The sequence below is a fragment of the Bombus flavifrons genome, chromosome 4, assembly GCF_040668555.2.
Source record: "Bombus flavifrons isolate JBK064 chromosome 4, iyBomFlav1_principal, whole genome shotgun sequence".
Classification (NCBI taxonomy): Eukaryota; Metazoa; Arthropoda; class Insecta; order Hymenoptera; family Apidae; genus Bombus; species Bombus flavifrons.
This window is the reverse complement of record NC_138445.1, coordinates 13,779,062-13,796,231: the sequence shown is the minus strand read 5'-3', so window position 1 is coordinate 13,796,231 and position 17,170 is coordinate 13,779,062. Positions and strand designations below refer to the sequence as shown.

General features: G+C 38.8%; 5 protein-coding genes across 11 annotated transcripts in view; 1 reads left to right on the top strand and 4 right to left on the bottom strand.

Annotated features, from left to right (window-relative positions):
• Positions 1 to 10,798, bottom strand: part of LOC138178752 (protein FAM135A) — a 45,742-nt gene extending 34,944 nt beyond the window's left edge. For 3 of the 4 annotated variants that reach the window (XM_069110960.1, XM_069110961.1, XM_069110965.1), the window contains exon 1: positions 10,026 to 10,798. The gene's annotated coding sequence lies outside the window, so the exon portion shown is untranslated. The remainder of the gene's footprint in view (positions 1 to 10,025) is intronic. The other variant, XM_069110962.1, reaches the window with a different exon arrangement.
• LOC138178765 (alcohol dehydrogenase 2) overlaps positions 1 to 17,170 on the bottom strand; it is a 319,787-nt gene that overhangs the window by 69,336 nt on the left and 233,281 nt on the right. The window lies entirely within an intron of this gene.
• LOC138178761 (15-hydroxyprostaglandin dehydrogenase [NAD(+)]-like) overlaps positions 1 to 17,170 on the bottom strand; it is a 154,549-nt gene that overhangs the window by 74,155 nt on the left and 63,224 nt on the right. The window lies entirely within an intron of this gene.
• Positions 10,934 to 13,864, top strand: GlcAT-I (Glucuronyltransferase I). 2 transcript variants are annotated; one of them, XM_069110974.1, is made up of 4 exons: positions 10,934 to 11,031; positions 12,387 to 12,907; positions 12,974 to 13,270; positions 13,338 to 13,864. In XM_069110974.1, exons 2-4 carry the CDS (start codon positions 12,440 to 12,442, stop codon positions 13,434 to 13,436), a joined length of 864 nt encoding a protein of 287 aa, XP_068967075.1. In that variant the 5' UTR covers positions 10,934 to 11,031; positions 12,387 to 12,439; the 3' UTR covers positions 13,437 to 13,864. The 2 variants fall into 2 exon arrangements, with proteins under 2 accessions (XP_068967075.1, XP_068967074.1); XM_069110973.1 differs by lacking the exon at positions 10,934 to 11,031 and adding an exon at positions 11,454 to 11,977.
• Positions 13,537 to 17,170, bottom strand: part of Fas2 (neural cell adhesion molecule fasciclin 2) — a 171,771-nt gene continuing 168,137 nt past the window's right edge. For all 3 annotated transcript variants that reach the window (XM_069110967.1, XM_069110966.1, XM_069110968.1), the window contains one exon: positions 13,537 to 16,922. In XM_069110967.1, coding sequence (XP_068967068.1) covers positions 16,781 to 16,922 — 142 coding nt within the window. In that variant the 3' untranslated portion in view covers positions 13,537 to 16,780. The remainder of the gene's footprint in view (positions 16,923 to 17,170) is intronic.

Here is a 17,170-nt window from a genome sequence, read left to right as displayed (position 1 = left end):
ATGATCTCAATAGTAATAAAATTTTCATAACAGTTATCTGAATTGTTCCACTTCCTTTACAAGCCCTGGTCGCTCTAATCTCTTTTCATATTCTGTGCTCCCCTATGGAAGAACAAATTTAGATCCAGATATTAAATTGATAACAGGAGATACTCTAATCCCAACCATGAAACTCGATATCGAATATACGCATAATAACAACCAATCGTTTCTACCACCATTTTGAAAGCTTAAGTAGGATTTTTCATTCCAATTTACAACGACCATCGAATGAAAGCTCTATAGAATTCCAAATTCAAATTGCGATATATTGGCAGATGTAGATGCTAATTCTTTAATCGCTGAATCAAAAATTAATAAAGACAAATAATTTAAGCTTTAATTCTTGCAAATATGAATATCACGTAATTTATTAACGCAAATAAAATAGCACGCAAAGAGGAACTTCTAAACAAACAAAATAGTATGTGTTTCGCTTTAATCGCGATTTCATCGAAGATCGCATCACTACACAGAGCCAGAATTTCATTGTTGCTTCTATCGTTACTTTATTGTTTTAAATCTTCACTCTTTTATATATCTATACATTTCTTATTCCAGACTATTAGACACCCTATCTGCGTGTCTTATCTCCACCAAGATGTCTCATCCAAATTTTGAACGATCATTCTCTGCACGAATACGATCATTTACCCTGCAACCTCCGAATAGTTTACTTCAGCACGCTTATTTCCAACTTTCCAGCGGTTTACTCAAACATTTCAACGTATAAACAGTTTCGAGTTCAGCCATTAAAGTTAATAGCTTAGTTAACATCGTCTTTCACTCGAATCAGCATCTCTATCGCCGCAACGAGCTTAGGAAACTTTAGCGTGAAACGTGACGCCGATATGATAAATCGTAACGAAGAATTACGATCTTCGTTGATCAAGTCACTCGTCGTGGGTTGTCTCGTCACGATCGCCTTAACAAACTTTGTTACTCGTCCTTCGAGCCGGATGTTAATGAACCGAGCATCCTCATAGACGTTTTCTGTGAAACACTTAGTGCGACAAACATTCAAACTGTGAGTGATTCTACACGGACTATAGCATTCACCCATTCCAATGAGAAGCGGAACATTCACATAGCATAACGATACGAAGGATCACCAAGTTGCGGCGGTCAACGCAGCAACTTGAAGAACACACCTTGAAGGACATCCGATCTTCAACAAGAACGCAACATTCTTCTGCAAGATTCCACCATTGGTTCGGACATCATAGCAAAGCATGGCAGTACGGACAATCTGGCAACGATAAGGTAGGTTCGATTAATTGTATCGCCAATTCCATCATCTTCTTTGTTCTATATCACGATACCGAACAATCCAGCAAATCAATCACAGTCTATAACACAGGGACTTAGTATCACTGCTCTAAGACGCAAACGCGTGCACATTATCAGTCGAATTATCGCGTTATCAGAATTCCTCGATGATTGTGAAATTTCGGGTCAACGCTACGTAGTCCTCGTCCAAACCCACCTCGATGATCCCGAACGTGGTGTGGAAACGTTTCAACGACGTCCGATTGGACATCGAAGAACTCGAGAAAAGAAAAGAAGCGCGTCGTTACGAAATTCGGAAGAATTGTTACAGCGCAGTTGCGCGAGCTAGCAAAATCGTAAGGAACAAAGAATCAGCAAGTCATCAAGTTATCAACCGCGTTTATCGTATCAGCTCTGATGGCGATAAAGTTACTCGTAATGCGTCTATCCACATTCGATAGTGCGATCGAAATATGGACATTCTTCTTCGACTCCATTTCATCGATGATCGAGCGGAATGAGGATGTAACATTCGTTCAGAAATTACAATATTTACGGTCAACATGAGAAACAGTCGTGTGTATACAATCTGTGAGCGCCACCGATGCAAATTTTACCGACGAATCATTTCAGGACATTGTAACGCATTACACGGAATTCCGAGATCGCGTAAAAGTACTCCGAAAACATAACGTGACCTCGTCGATGTTATAAATCAACAGCTTCGCGCGTTACAATGTTTGGGTGAAGATGTTTCGTCGTGGAACAGTTTGCTAATGTCCATAATCCTTTAGAAGGTAAACTCCGACACCGTATGGCACTAGGAGCTTACTTCGGAGGGTAAGAAAAGAGTAACAGCGTAACCACACGGAACTTCTCGATTTTCTCGAGAAACGATCGTATTGCGCTGCAACCGCGTCACGAACTGTCGTAACTTCCGAAAGTGGAGCGGAGAAACAACGGTGCAATAAACGTATAACGCCACGAGGACAGGTGTTCGCAGTTGTGCAAACAGTGCACGGGGTTGCGACATTTTCAAGGCACAAACAGTAGCCGATCGTCAAAAGACAGTAGGTAAAGAAAAAAAAAGACAGAATTTCGTTGTTACTTCGTTTACACATCTTTTTTATATGTCTACAACTTTATCGTTTTATGTGTTTACTCGTTTATATACTTAAACATTTATTTCTTTTTTCGTTTATACTTATCCATTCGTGAAGTTCCGACTAACCTAGCAGCAGTAACTTTTCATTAACATTTCCCGACAATAGCCGCCATGGCTTTAGAATTTTCGTTTCCTGCTTTATACTGCCGTTATGCTTGTCCGACTCAGAGTGCTTCATTCAGCATTTATTGTTTCCTATGGCCACTAGGTAACATTCCAGTACACGCCACTCACGTGTCTCGGTACGCATCGTACCTGATAGTGTTCTTAACTTGGAGGCGGTCACTTACATAGTTAACATAGTTGACTAACATAGTCAAATGGAATATTGATTACGTTTTTTAGTTTCCCAATAAATGTATAAGAAGTACGTAAATGTTCCAATACTCAGAGTCAACACAACAAATACATTAATAATCCAAAATAGTTTCACTAATATGGACCAGTCCATTCCATCAACTCTGTTATCTCGAAAGCCAGCAATAGCACGTGGCCAAGAACCCGATTTCGACCGACGTGAATCGCGCACGTGTCGCAGGATCGTTTCACGAGGAATCGATCCAGTCTAAGCAAGCATCCGTGGCACTCGTCGCCTAATCAACGGGATGCTACAAGCCAAGAATCGATCACGCACCAACATTGGATGTCTGACCTGGCATTGGTTATTTCCTGGTCGGTTGCCACCCGCCTTGGATTGTTCATCGAGATTCGTCGGCGACAACCTCGCCCTTCGATCGAAACCGAACCCAACTCTCTTACACATCGCATAGATGCTTCTTTCGTCTGTATCATCGTGTGTGTACGAGCCAGTTCACTGACCACTGTGTCGATCGAAGTGGAAAATGACCGTAGTCGTTCGGTCTGCTCGCTAAGGTTTCAATTTGGATAAAAGGCGATCCGTCGAGTCGACACGCGCGGATTTATACCGCGTCGTGAATGGGAATCCGGCGTAACGAATCGAGGAGAACGACACGCGATCACCAGTTAAAGTTGTTGTGTCTACAACTTAACGGTAGTATCAGATCAACGATATTAAGGTTTGCACGCAATGATGTTGTCTGCTTCAAAGGTTGTTGTCCATCTACCAGCACGAAGATACACATATATTCATTGAATAGAACAGCATCAGAGCAACAGTACATCGATACTATTTGCAGCACATTTGAAAATTAGTATTAAGAGAAAGCGAGGTCGAGTTTCGTACATGAAACTTCATAAAATTATTTTGTACCAAAACTTCATTTCATAAGAATACATCAAAGTAGAAATTTTAGTAATTGCATATTTTTCATGAAATTATACATCTTATAATTATTATCTATCTTTGAAAATAATATTTTATCTACCATTTTGCAAATTTCATTTTTTCATTTTGATTATATTTCCTGTTATTATATTATTCACTGTGACTAACAATCGTCTGGAAAGATTGAGCGAGCGACAATTTCTACGCGAGTCACTGCGAACGCAGTAGAATGGGATAGTACCATGTCGGACAGTCGATCGGTGGCTGTTTCGTTTTACTCGACCATGTTTGAATCGACTTTTGGCGGGTTCAGAGATTGAAGGATTGTCAAAGTCGCTAATGGAAGATTTGTTTCAGGATTACGTAGTAAGTTGTTCTCTGGCAGATTTATTTATACTATGAAAATTCATGTAGTAAATTCTAGGCTTTGAAACGATATGCTTCTAACCGATGTTTTTGTTAGATTTGTATGATTCTCCATCGCGTACGAAAAACGTTATCTAAGTAGAGCAATCGTGAGATATAAAATAGAATTATGCAAAGTAGCCAGGAATTTGTGGTTCGTACTGGTGTGAATTCGTGTGTAGGTAATTGTTAAGATATACATAATGAATTCGCGATTATTTTATTACTTTCTGTAGAGTACTTTTTCACGTTGAACGAACGAGTAGATTTGTAACTTTGTTTTGTAGTGTAATCGTGATATTACGTTCTTTTCTTGCACGAGAGGCTAAGTGAATTGTTAAAAATATGCACATAATAGTTTATCGAGATCACGAACTCCGCTGAATTTCAAGTTCTAGAGCCTCGATGTTTCGAAATGAAACAATTGTGAGTTCGGACGAAATACTTGTCCCTCTTACAATCTTTCTTAGATAATTGCTTCTTCAACAATATCCAATCTGCTACGACAAATACTCGTGTAATATTCGACACTCTTCTAAATCAATGCTATGACAATCGTTATTAAGAATTTTGAACCGAAAGTAGTTTAGATTAACTGTGTGTTAGAATGTGAAGATCTTTAATTTATAAATAAATAATTTATAAATAGGAAATTGAAAAATAGCGTGGAATAAATTAACTCTGCAATAGTAAACTTATATATAACCCTTTAACATTATACCGAGGAAGTGCATGACCTAACTATGAAAATAAATAAAAGCAGAGTTTAAATGACGGAGAAATATAATTTTATTAATATAACAGACGTTTTAAATAAATTGACACTTGCTAACAGATAAATCTGGCATTTGCATGTCAAAAGATTACTAGAAAACTTTCAGAAATAGTTAAAACAAAATTAAATAACAAATACAGTATCTCACTGTAGAAATACTTCATATTTTATAATTCTAACAAGAATAGTTATAACTTTGGACGCACCAGTTCGAAACTTTTGGATGATTTGATAAGAAGATTAAAATATGAATATCATAATTCCCAAAATTCATAAAATAAAAAAATGAACAGCGGTTTCGGACAATTTTTCAACTAAGGAGAAACAGTCATAACGATACACCATGTATGTACAAAGAAAGTTGTAAAATATCAGTTTCAAACGAATTTGTTGTGATAACGATAATTGGTCGACAACGATAAATAACTAAAAAACCGAGTAAAAGGCGAACAAGTCAAGGGTACATCGAATTTAAAAATATTTTTCATATTAAATATTTCACATCACACAAGTAATTTTTAAAAATATAGTTTATGTAGAAACATAATTGGCTACTAGGCATGGTTAATAATAAAATGTCTGAAGCACAAAATGTATGATAAATTCATATAATGACATTTGCATTTAAAAAATCATTAAATCTACATCGAGCATCACACTAAAAAGAAAAAGAAGAAATTCGCTATAAAACACATATACTCCATATTAGAAAGATTTATAATAGAAAAATCAAAATCTTATTCACCAGCCGTCAAGAATAATTAGAATAGTCCTATGACTTTGTTATACAACTTTAAGTGTAGAAAACGCATTATAAAAATTGCTAACAATTTTTCAATCCGTAAATTATTTTAGAAGAAACTGTAACGAAGCCACTATGGGTATTTCGTTTTAAAAATTTTTTATAAATCTGTGATAAAGAAAAGTGTACATTAAATACATAATATTTTAAAGAAATGACACTTTATATGCACCAATATAACATATATTTATAAGAAAGATACGGTAGAACGATACCGTCACCGATCAGACATCAATGCGCCACGGCTTCAACTTGAAAAAACAATAGCGGTCAAAGGATATTTCTTGACTTATATAACTCTCTGAACGGCCACATATTATCAATAAAATAACGTAGCCTAAGCTATATTATCGTATGGCATTGGGAAGAGACCTTGAAACGCTACGTAAAACATGAAATTCAATTCCAACGTAATCCCGACGAAGAAGTCGGAAAATGACCTGGCCTCGATCCAATCTACTCGTTCCAAAAACCATTTTATCCTCAAAAACGGTTCGATCCTCGTAGCAAAAGATCAATCGAAAAACGTTCCGCGCCGATGACTGCCTAATTAATTTCACAGCGCCAACGAGCACGACGCTTCCGTCGCTGCTAATTCAATGAAGCGAGTTTTTCGTTCCAGACCGTCGATTTCGCGCCTGTCAAGCTCCACGCCGTGCAAAAATATGTGTATACGACACGCGTATACAGGGTGACATCGAAATAAATAAGCTTTGATATATAATGGCTCATGAAAGTAGTTGAATACTTACTCGTCAATTAAATGATTAATCGGCGATACCAATTGGTATTATAACTTTATAACGTTAAATCTGTATATTGTAGAAAAAATATCAAGATCATACTATATAAGATTTTTTAAAAACCCGTTTTCCAAGCTATAGTAGTACACGCAATTTTTAAAAATATACCGCGATGAAAAAAATAATTTTAAATTGAATCTGTTTAGTTTTCAGTGAGATCTTGAGCTCCTTATCTTTCTATACATATTTCAAACTACTATTTCGTCTCTTCAAACACGTAAACTTGAACGCTTGGCCAGTTTTATGATCTCACTAGATCTTTTCCACCGACAGTATCTGCTTGAGACGATGCTACAGCGCTCAGTGTTTGGTATGAAACAATATCTCCGTTCTTAAGAAAAATATAATACCATAGTAAATATTGTTTATTTATTTTCATGTCACCGTGTATAATAGAGGCAAGCTCTCGCAGCTCCCACGAGGACGCTCGATCGGTCCGCTCAAAAGTTGCTCCACATTCGGTGACCTTTTGCAGGGACGTCGATAGAAAATGTCAGAGTGGTCGTTTACGAACTTGGGACCGCGGAATCTTCCTATCGCAAAAATGCAATTTCGACGATCGACGATCGCTTAATCCGCGAACAGAAGGAATTACCGGGGAGAGGTAACTCGCGGCCATTGAATTCGCGAGCTGCCGACGATTTTCATCCCCTCGGCGCAGCGTCGCGCAACCAACCACAGGAAAAGCTATTCATCTCGGTGGAAACGAGACGCTAATAAAGCATCATCGGGAAAAGAAATAAAGAACCTGGTCGGACAAATGGAAGAAGGGGAAGATATCAAGGCTCGATAATGGATTCCTCTGGTCGTCCAACCGTTCCCCGATATTTCCGTGATATTCATTTCGCCATATTGTTACAAGTGGTCGTGTGCTTGGTTCGTTCGCCGCTATGACGCTCGTTCGTTTCATTCCGGCCTCTCGTAAGAACTTCCCATTTCTTAATGAGGAAACAGCCGACGCGCGGATGGGTCAAAAGAAAACACAAGAGTTACATTGAAACGGTAACTTAACCGTGGAAGAAGAAGAAGCGTGGAGAAAAGTCGGGATCCGTGAATTGTGTTCCAGACAAACGAGAAAGAGGAAATGTCTTGTACACGCACGCTCCACTCGTTCTTCTTTCACTAGATTCCAAAAAAAAACCGGGCTAATGGGAAATTTTACTTCCTCGAGAGCTTATGAAATGTTCTCAATTTAATGCGAATTTTGTAAAACATCTCGTCTTCTGAATAAGCCGCGAGATGAGCATTGGGGATGAAAATTGATGGAAAGTTTCAAGTACTGATAAGATAAAATATAGAGTTGGTAAAAATATAACGTCGACCTTGTAGATGGAAATATAGGTCTTTTTTATTCGATCAATTATATCATTCTCTTTATGATAAAAGCTCCTTATGAAAATTGCCACGTGTATTCACACGTCATTTGTATTAAACTCAAACTTCTTGGAAATTAGTAACAACTTAACATTTCATTATTCCACACGACCTTTCAGCAATGAACGATTAAAACTCGCTTATACATATATACCTGTACAATAATACCCAGTATTAAAGAAGTCATAAGGGATTAAAAGAACGGTCGTTGAAATATATTCGATAGTTGCTTTAAATTAGTAGGTTTCGTGCAATGTCCACCTATCAAGTCATATACTTTAGGCTACATCTCGATTCGATTCAACTTGTGATCCAGTTATAAATTCAACGATAGCTAACCCCTTAAATCATTCTCAACACGTTAAGCACCACCTTAGCTTTTCGTGAGTCTTGCAACTAAAGATTTCGATCAAATAAACCTTATTTCGTATGCACTAGCGAGACATTTGCATTGCAAATGTAGTTTATAACTTAACAATCATCCTCCATCGAATCGAAAACAAAAGCCTAAGATATCTCATGTCAGCAACACTAACAAGTAAGTATATAGGGATTAGTACGTAAAATGTCCAAGAATCTCATCCAACCTGTAGCCTATTCTCAATTATTGCATCACCTGATAACGAGAAAACGATCACGGTATATGCCGTCACGCAATATCATCGATGATTTAATCTTATCTCGTCTCGGTTAAAGCCGTCGCGCAAGAATATGTTAAATAACTTACTATGAAAGCGCTGAAGAACCCGGAAATATTGTGGACAGAACGTTGTCTTATGACCGAGCTGACCGCATGCCGGAATCACGAGATCGATTACTCTTGCGAAACATGGTCGGAATGGTATCGACAGTTTCCGTAACCTTGCGAAATTATTGAACGAGTGTCGTCATAAGTTGAAGGCACGTTACGTGGAGAACGACCTCAGGCACGATCATTCCCTCTTGGCCTGGCATATTTTCTCGTCGCGTAAATCAGAGGGGCACGTTGCATTGGGAATTAAATCAACGTGCTTCGCTTCGTTGATGGAGATGAAGCAAAACGAGATGGATGGTAGGAGAAGGATAGAACGAGCGACTGGACGATGAGAGAAAAAGAAAGAAAAAGCTGGAATAGATGGAGTAAAGCAAGAGGAACAGGAGGAAGAGTAACCATGGTGGGGGATCAATTTAGAAGCCGTGACTCACTCGACACGGTGACGTCGTTAGCGCACCCCTTCCGTTCTCACCCTCTACACTACCCCTAAAAAAAAAAAAAAAAGAAAAAAAGGAATAATCCGGTCACAACTCTCTCTCTCTAAGCGAGAACTAATCGAGGCCAGTGCACACTACCAGGGGAGAACGAAACGAGAGGGGGGTGTTCTCGACTCTCTCGGCTGGTCGACGAGTCTCGAGTATTATTTCTGGTATTCGTGTATACCGCTGTTATCCGACGAGACGAGGGCCACGGAGGTGGCACGCGGAAAGTGAAGCGGAAAGGGCACCACAGAGTCATCGTTGTACACGATAACGCCACCGGTCCCTCGTTACGTCGAAAAAATCTCGACGAAGAGAACCGGTGTGTGAAGTCGAGTTTTACCTACGCCCATGTACTTCACGCGTCAGTGATTCCTGTTTACAGAACCGACTGAGGGGGTGGGCGGGAAATGAAGAACGCGAAAACGCGAGCGAAGAGAAACAAGGAAAATTGCAAGGGAAAATGAGAGAGGGTGTAAACGAGGAAGAGGATGCAAAAGGGGAAGTATCCAACGCATCCTCTCGCACCCCCGCGCCCACCAGAGCCAGCGTCCCCTCGCCCCAATTACCGTGCCCATCGCTCGCACCACCTCGTCCACGCTCGTAATTTGCATCCGACCTCTATTTCCTTCATAGCCGTCAAACTAAATGCCTCTTCCGAAATCGTCGAGGGAAACTAAGGATCCGGACACTCGGTAATCTTGCACGCCTACGGTAACGTGGGGGATGATGACGAAATTGTTAGAACTAGAATTTACTTAACGTTCCAGAGTATCAACGTACAGTTAACGTTGTACAGAGAAAAAGAGAGAGATAGAGAAAGAGAATAGCAGACGAAATAATGATCGAAGGAAGAAATTACATATATGCTGGACTGGAATGTATGTCCTGGAAAGGAGATTGTTGATACTCACGAGGCACACGATCAACGAGGATCAGGCTCTCGGTTAGGAGACGTCGACTCCTGGATCGTCGACCGACGAGCATCCTATACTCCGATTCCCCTGTTCCACGAGTCCTGGCGTCGAGGACCTAGATGATCCTCCCGTTGTCACTCCCGGCAACACCCACTTTCTCCTCTGGCCTCGTAACCTCGAGGGCCACTTTTCCTTCTCTCCCTTGCCACCGTCACCGAACGAGGCGCAGCACTATTCTGACAGCACCACCACTACTACCACCACCACCACGATATGAGTCTCGACTACCAACGGGCACCACCACGATAGAAAGCCACCACCACCGCCACGACCACTACTACCACTGCCACTCGCCACCACGAGTAGCACAGGCACAGCAGCTCGTCGTACCGCCTTGATACTGGCGATCAGTTCGCAAACCAGTTACACGGCATTTACCCTCTTTTCCTGTTCAGAGTTATCCGCGATTGATTCTCGTGAGTAATCATCGAACCACCCTTTTTAAACGCGGCGCGATCGTGCTGTTGTCAAATGTCGTTAGTCACTATTCGCGTTGACACGACGCGTGACCATCGACGAGGAACCCTCTGAACACGAGTCACGCGCGGCAACCTATGAGCATAGGATGATTCCGTAGCTCGCTGCGGAAACTCCACCGTGTGAGCTGGCCTATCTACGCGCCTGTTTGCTCTCCCAAGCCTCTACCCCTTCACGTCCCCTCTGCGCCGCCTTCTGGCCAGTCACGATAGAAATGTATGCGCGTTCCTGACACACGCGTGTCCGTGACACGTCCCAGCATGCGCTCCTCTACGCGCGCCTCGTATGGCACGCGCCCGAAATCAGCCGAATTCGTTCGACTGCAGCCGGTGTCGCTGCTATCCCCATGACTTCTAGGGAGTTTATGTTTGAAAAGGTCTATCCAAGGAAGCGGAGATACTTCGTCATTGGCGCTGTAGATATTTTTCGATTTCAAAATTCAAGAAGGAAAAATTAGCGATTGAAGGTAATTAATTTTATGGAGGAAAGAACGATAATGAAAAATTTGTTACCGAAATGTTTTCGTTTCATTACTTATTTTATTATGGAGTACATTATGTAATTAGTTAATATTATAAATTACATTCATAATTTTACTATCTACTGGTTATCATGGTTCTCTTACACAATGGTTTACCAACTAATAGTATTAGTGAATTGACATGTTGTAAGTTATAGGTTAGCATTAGTAATTTGTAACTCGTGACTTGTAAAATTTCACTATTTATATTAGTTCAATTGTGCAAAAAGACTCTGTTTCCTCCTATTATTGACATTTATAGAACGTATAATATGAGTATATAAATATGTATGATGTTTGTTCTAAATTTGGTGTCAAGAATCCTATGCAAAGCCAGTTTGCATACGCCCTAGGGATTTTTATTCAGTGTATGATACTAACCTGTGAGTAACGTGTAAATGCGTTTGTTTCATTTTTTATTCCCAAAATTCGTCTTTGCTGAAAGTTTGCGATGGTCATAAAAGCTTCAACATCGTGTGCCCGTATCGCATCTATTAAAATCATAAGTGAATTTTGTGTGAATAAATCGGAAATATTGTTGCTCTATGAATCTTGCGGTGGCTTTAATTGAACTCTGTTGATAATGCAGTTATAAACTGCGATTATCTTTTGATTACTGCTCATTGTTAAAGAATGACTACACGATGTGTCCTTCACGACGCAATTCTGCATTCAAGGTTAGACCTCACTACTGGCTTTTTTCAAAAGATAGTAATCGCCGCGAATAAATATAGTCAGCATACAGAATAGTGTCATGGCGCGGCAACAATGACGGAAAGTGTGTTCCTCACCGACGAATTCGGTACCAAATTTAATATGTGGGGCCGCTTCCGTTATAAAGGCTTGTTAATACTATTCCTGATTAATGTGATTGCGTTTCAATGTTTTATATGTAAGTATTTCTTTACTATTGTACGTAGAGTTGTGCATACACCTCCATCTTCTACAACAGATAAACTCATGAATGTAAAAACGCATGACATAAATTTGATATGTTATTACAGTTTCTACGCATGTTGCCCGCGATATTCGAGTAAACTCCATGTAAAACGTAGAGTACCTTGTAACTTATATTTCATTATTATTATATGTCATATATTTGCATTTTATCGATAATATACAAGAATGTATATGTTATAGGATGTAATATATTAGTCATTCTTCTTTTCTCTAATTATTTTTCATCATTAAATAAACAGATCTCGTCTAAATATTAAAAACTGCGATTAATCTTTATTAATTTGCATTCGAATTATAAGTTATTTTCTTGTAATGATGTGTATCAATATTTTTGTCAAAAGATTATCAAGAGAGCTATAAATGGCGGGAGTTAAGGAATAAGTTGGAATCATTAATGATCGAGCAACGAGACCTGTATGGATTAACGTATAGCGTAATTAAGAGGCTGGAGGGACATGGCGTGTTAAGCGTGAAGAAACAGGAACCTGCCGAGAAGCCTATGATTTATGCCATTACCCCTACGTTTGCCAGGCCCGTGCAAAAGGCAGAGCTGACCCGGTTGTTGCAAACGTTTCTTCATATACCCAACTTCCACTGGATTGTCGTCGAAGATGCGGGAAAAAAGACCAAACTCGTTTCGCAACTTTTAGAAGATAGTGGTTTACTTTTTACCCATTTGGCTGCGGCAACCCCGCCGAATTATAAGTTAGGGCGAAATGACCCGAATTGGAAGAAGCCACGTGGCGTCGAACAACGAAATGCAGCGTTACAGTGGCTTCGGGAAAATCGCAGGCCAACCGACAAAGGCATAGTATTTTTTGCTGACGACGACAATACGTATTCGATTAAATTATTTCACGAGGTAAGAACATTAACGATAGCAATCGGTCCAGTCACGAAATCGTTACATAACTTATGTGTATTTCAGATGGAGAAGATACAGAAGGTCGGTGTGTGGCCTGTTGGTCTAGTCGGTGGTTTGATGGTGGAGAAACCAATATGTGATAACGCTACTAATAAAGTAATCGGTTTTAATGCTGCGTGGAAACCAGAGCGACCGTTTCCATTAGATATGGCGGGTTTTGCCATCAACTTGCGACTTTTATTGGAAAATAAAAATGCCGCTTTTTCGTACGACGTTCAGGGTGGTTATCAGGAGAGTGAGATATTGTCAGAAATTGTCAGTAGAGATGAACTAGAACCGTTAGCAGATTGTTGCACAAAGGTATTTATTGATTGTTTTCTTTTTATATATTTCATGGTATAAATCAAATAATTATTTATGTCTACAGGTGTACGTATGGCACACACGAACAGAGCCACCACAGTTAAACGTGGAACAACTATTGATAAAGAAAGGTAAACGTTCGAATGTAGATATTGAAGTGTGATAAGAAAATTAGACTGCAGTTCGCTATATTTTGATATAGTGATATTAAGTTTGATAGTAAAAGATATTCCTATTATGATATTAAGTCTTTGAATCTCGAAAGAAAAATTAATTTTATATACGCTTTTTATCATTCGCATTTGACCATGTACTTTTTAAATTGAGGAACAATGCAGTGCCATATAACGGGTAGCCGCTTATAGCTGCATATTCAGTAAGGATGTAGAATGTACATATGACACTATTGCATTTTATATATCCTACATTCTATATAGAATATGCTTATCGATAGTATGCATGATAACATAATGGCCTGGGTTACATACTATTGTTAAGCATCGCTTTATTTTACGAATCGATAATTTTTTATATTGTTGAAGAAATGGTATATAGATGAATAAAATTTTTCGTGTAAAAAAAAAAATGAAATGCTAATGTAGACGTGAATCATTTGACCTTGAAAATGTTCTTTATCCTTTATTAGTCGAGTACGTTTCCTTGACGCGTACAGAAAAAGCATACATAAAAAATATGCCTTAACCTACGAATTTTAATAATGTTTCGTAATAATATTCTTTAAAATGGAAGATGCGCAGTAATACTTTTCGTGGGAAGCTACTTGGGTTACGGATTTTGGCAACGAATATAAAATAGCTAGATAAACGTGTCTTTTCCTCCTCATCGAATCATCGATTCTTGACTCGATAAAGGCTCGAAAATACTGCGTGACAATTACAATGAACAATCCACTATTTCTTTCTCCTTCTTTTTTCCGATGTAATATATATTCCTTGTGTACCTATAATGTGTACTCGTTGACTTATAAGCTAATAAGTACTATATATTTGGCAAAACTCTGTTTACGGTACGTAAAAAAGCTACCCTGCAGAAAGTGTGTTCGCAGGTAAGGGAACGATGACTTTTTAATTTCTTTTTCTTTAGGTAGAGGTACAATTATCTTAAATAAATATACACACATCGATTATTTTTTTCAGTTTACTTTTTCTTCATTTTCTTTTTTTTTTGCGAACACACCTTCCAACTTCACATACAACATTCTAAACTTAGCGAACCCTCCTAAACTTATTTCCAATATTTTCTTAAAGATTAGGAAAAACGTTTACAAGCATTTACAAAAACTTATCACATTTTAACTGCGTTTTCTTGAAAAGCCATCTTACACATTAGGACAAAATCGGCATTATTTTAATATTATCGAATATAATAATATATAATGTATATGGCAGCTTTCGATTGTTCTTTTTTCTGAAACAAAAAGATTCGAATCCCTGTTACAAATGTCAAGTGTTAATTTAGTGCTCAAAAGGAGAAAAGTTTACTTAGCCGAATCGAAGATATCGCTGCTTCGATTACACTATACATACACAGTAGAGAGACTTAATTGTCAAAAGATACATTTGGGACTTATTAAAATGCCATCGCGGTCGACATATCGAATACGACTTCTTTCGGTAACATTTCTTTTAATTTTCGTATTTTACAGTTTTTTAAGTATACTGTTCTCTAACTGTATCAATAATCCGATCGTGATGATACATAATCTTATCGATTACAATTTCATCGCGGAAGCTAACCAGTTCTCGGTTAGATTACTTTCTTACATACAGGGTAACTACATAGGATACATAAAATACTAATAACAAAAAAAGGATGTAAAAATGACAGAGACACTAAGGCTGCTCTTGCACGCGATGCCTCGACGATGTAATCTTTACATTGTGAGATATAAATGACAAAAACTATCACGATAAATTAGGACACGAATAAAAGAAACAATATTTCACGCAAATGATGTTCACTTTGAAGTAAAAAACACAACTACGTATTAATTAACCGAATAAACGTACGGCTCGTAACCAATACATCAGTCATGTTGGTTGACACGGCAAGAATACATATAACCATACTCAAAAGTCGAGCGGCAGAAATATTTTTGTAAAAGTTTGTTCATGGCTAGAGGAAACACGTGGCGGTAAATCTTGTCAAAAGATACGTAAACGACGAAACAAAATTTAAAACCGTTTATTAGCCTGAATTATTTGATCGTCACTAATAATCGGTACGATTCGTTTTCATAAGGTTACGCGCTTAAAGGAATCAGTCTTTGAAATCAAGTCATATAACCACGAAATTGATAATTCGTCGTTTAGAATCGTGGCGAATAAGATGCAGCATATCTGTGTTTGTGAATCTGGAACATATAATACGACTTCTAGTCGAAAAACATACATGAATGGAACATGTCGAGGAAATATGATAAATTTTAAAAGTATATACACAGACCAGAGGTTCTTATAGAATACTGAACCTCGTTGAGACTGAGAGAGAGAGACGTAACCTATTCCGTCCGTTTCTACTTCGTTCGCAAAACTTCTTAAAACTTCAGTTTCTTATTTCTATAATAATTGTTACACCATGTTCCTTCTATTAACGTAGAAGAAACGATATAGAATAGGTAAACCGTTCCTTCTTTTTTAGTTTCGTGCTGTGCACACGATAACACAGTACTACCCAGCGTACTAGACTGCGAGTATCTAGAGGGTGCCTCGAAGCAATGATCACTAATTATCGACCAACTTCTACCAATTTCGCGATTAATTTTGTACATGCTTTCTTCTCGTTTAAGCGATCTATCTACCTCCTCCTTCTTGCAATATTCGCTAAGTTACATTATATCGATAGTTTCCTCTTTCCCCCAATATGATCTTGGATTACAATACGTTTCGTACTTAACCATAGATCGTAGATTACAATTATTTTTCATACGCTTTGATGAATACATTGGCGAGGAAGGGAAGAAAGTGAGATATATTTTTCTTATACACACAGAACTATCGCGACTGATGAAAAATCATGTAGATGAATTTTGTATCGAGAAAAATCGGTAACGTGCAGACTTACGAATAAATGCTACAATCTTTTTGTCCTACCTCCCAGAAGGAAGGACGGACGAGAATGTACGAGCGAATTTATCGCGTCGATCTTTGAAAATTCCGCGAATGAAGCAGACGAATACGATTTTGTATTATTTGATCGCGGTGAGATGGCGCGTCGTGTCTCATCTAAGAAACGGAAACCGAGATGTCGTTCTGAACACGTCTCGTTGCCCCACGTTCCCGCGCAAATCCCGAGTAGAGTCGCGAATCGTTTTGAAATTCGAATTCGTCAAAGGAGAAGATTCTTAGCAACCGCGAAACTCTGTTTCCTACGTGTACGTTTCGGGATGTACGGGCTTATCTGTTGTTTTTCGTATCGTTCGAGAACACTTCGGCCAGAAATGGTGTTTCCATGGTTGATTTACAATCTAGTACGCCGGAAGAATATCTAGACCGCTGAATCCTTGCCGACGAAACCAGTTTTTGAGACGGATCTTTTGCCGTCAAACGTGATAGATGTCTCCCGGCGAAGACCCGAGTCGATGATCGGTGTGATTTTCTTCTCTTCCTTCAGTGGTTCCTTCTCGTCTCTAAAATGTGTCAATAGAAAAAGTGGGGTTATTAATGGAAGGCTATTTATCAGCTGGTTGTTATACGGTTAATTTCTAGTACTGGGCATAAAAGAGAGCATGTCGAGATGCGGCGCGTGGTGCAACATCGAATAATACGCATAATGCATGCCATCACTCGTTAGTATTGTGTATTTGCAATTGAGGTATCGTATCTTCGTTCTTCGTCGCGTGTTATATGATATACGATGAAATAACAACGTACAACA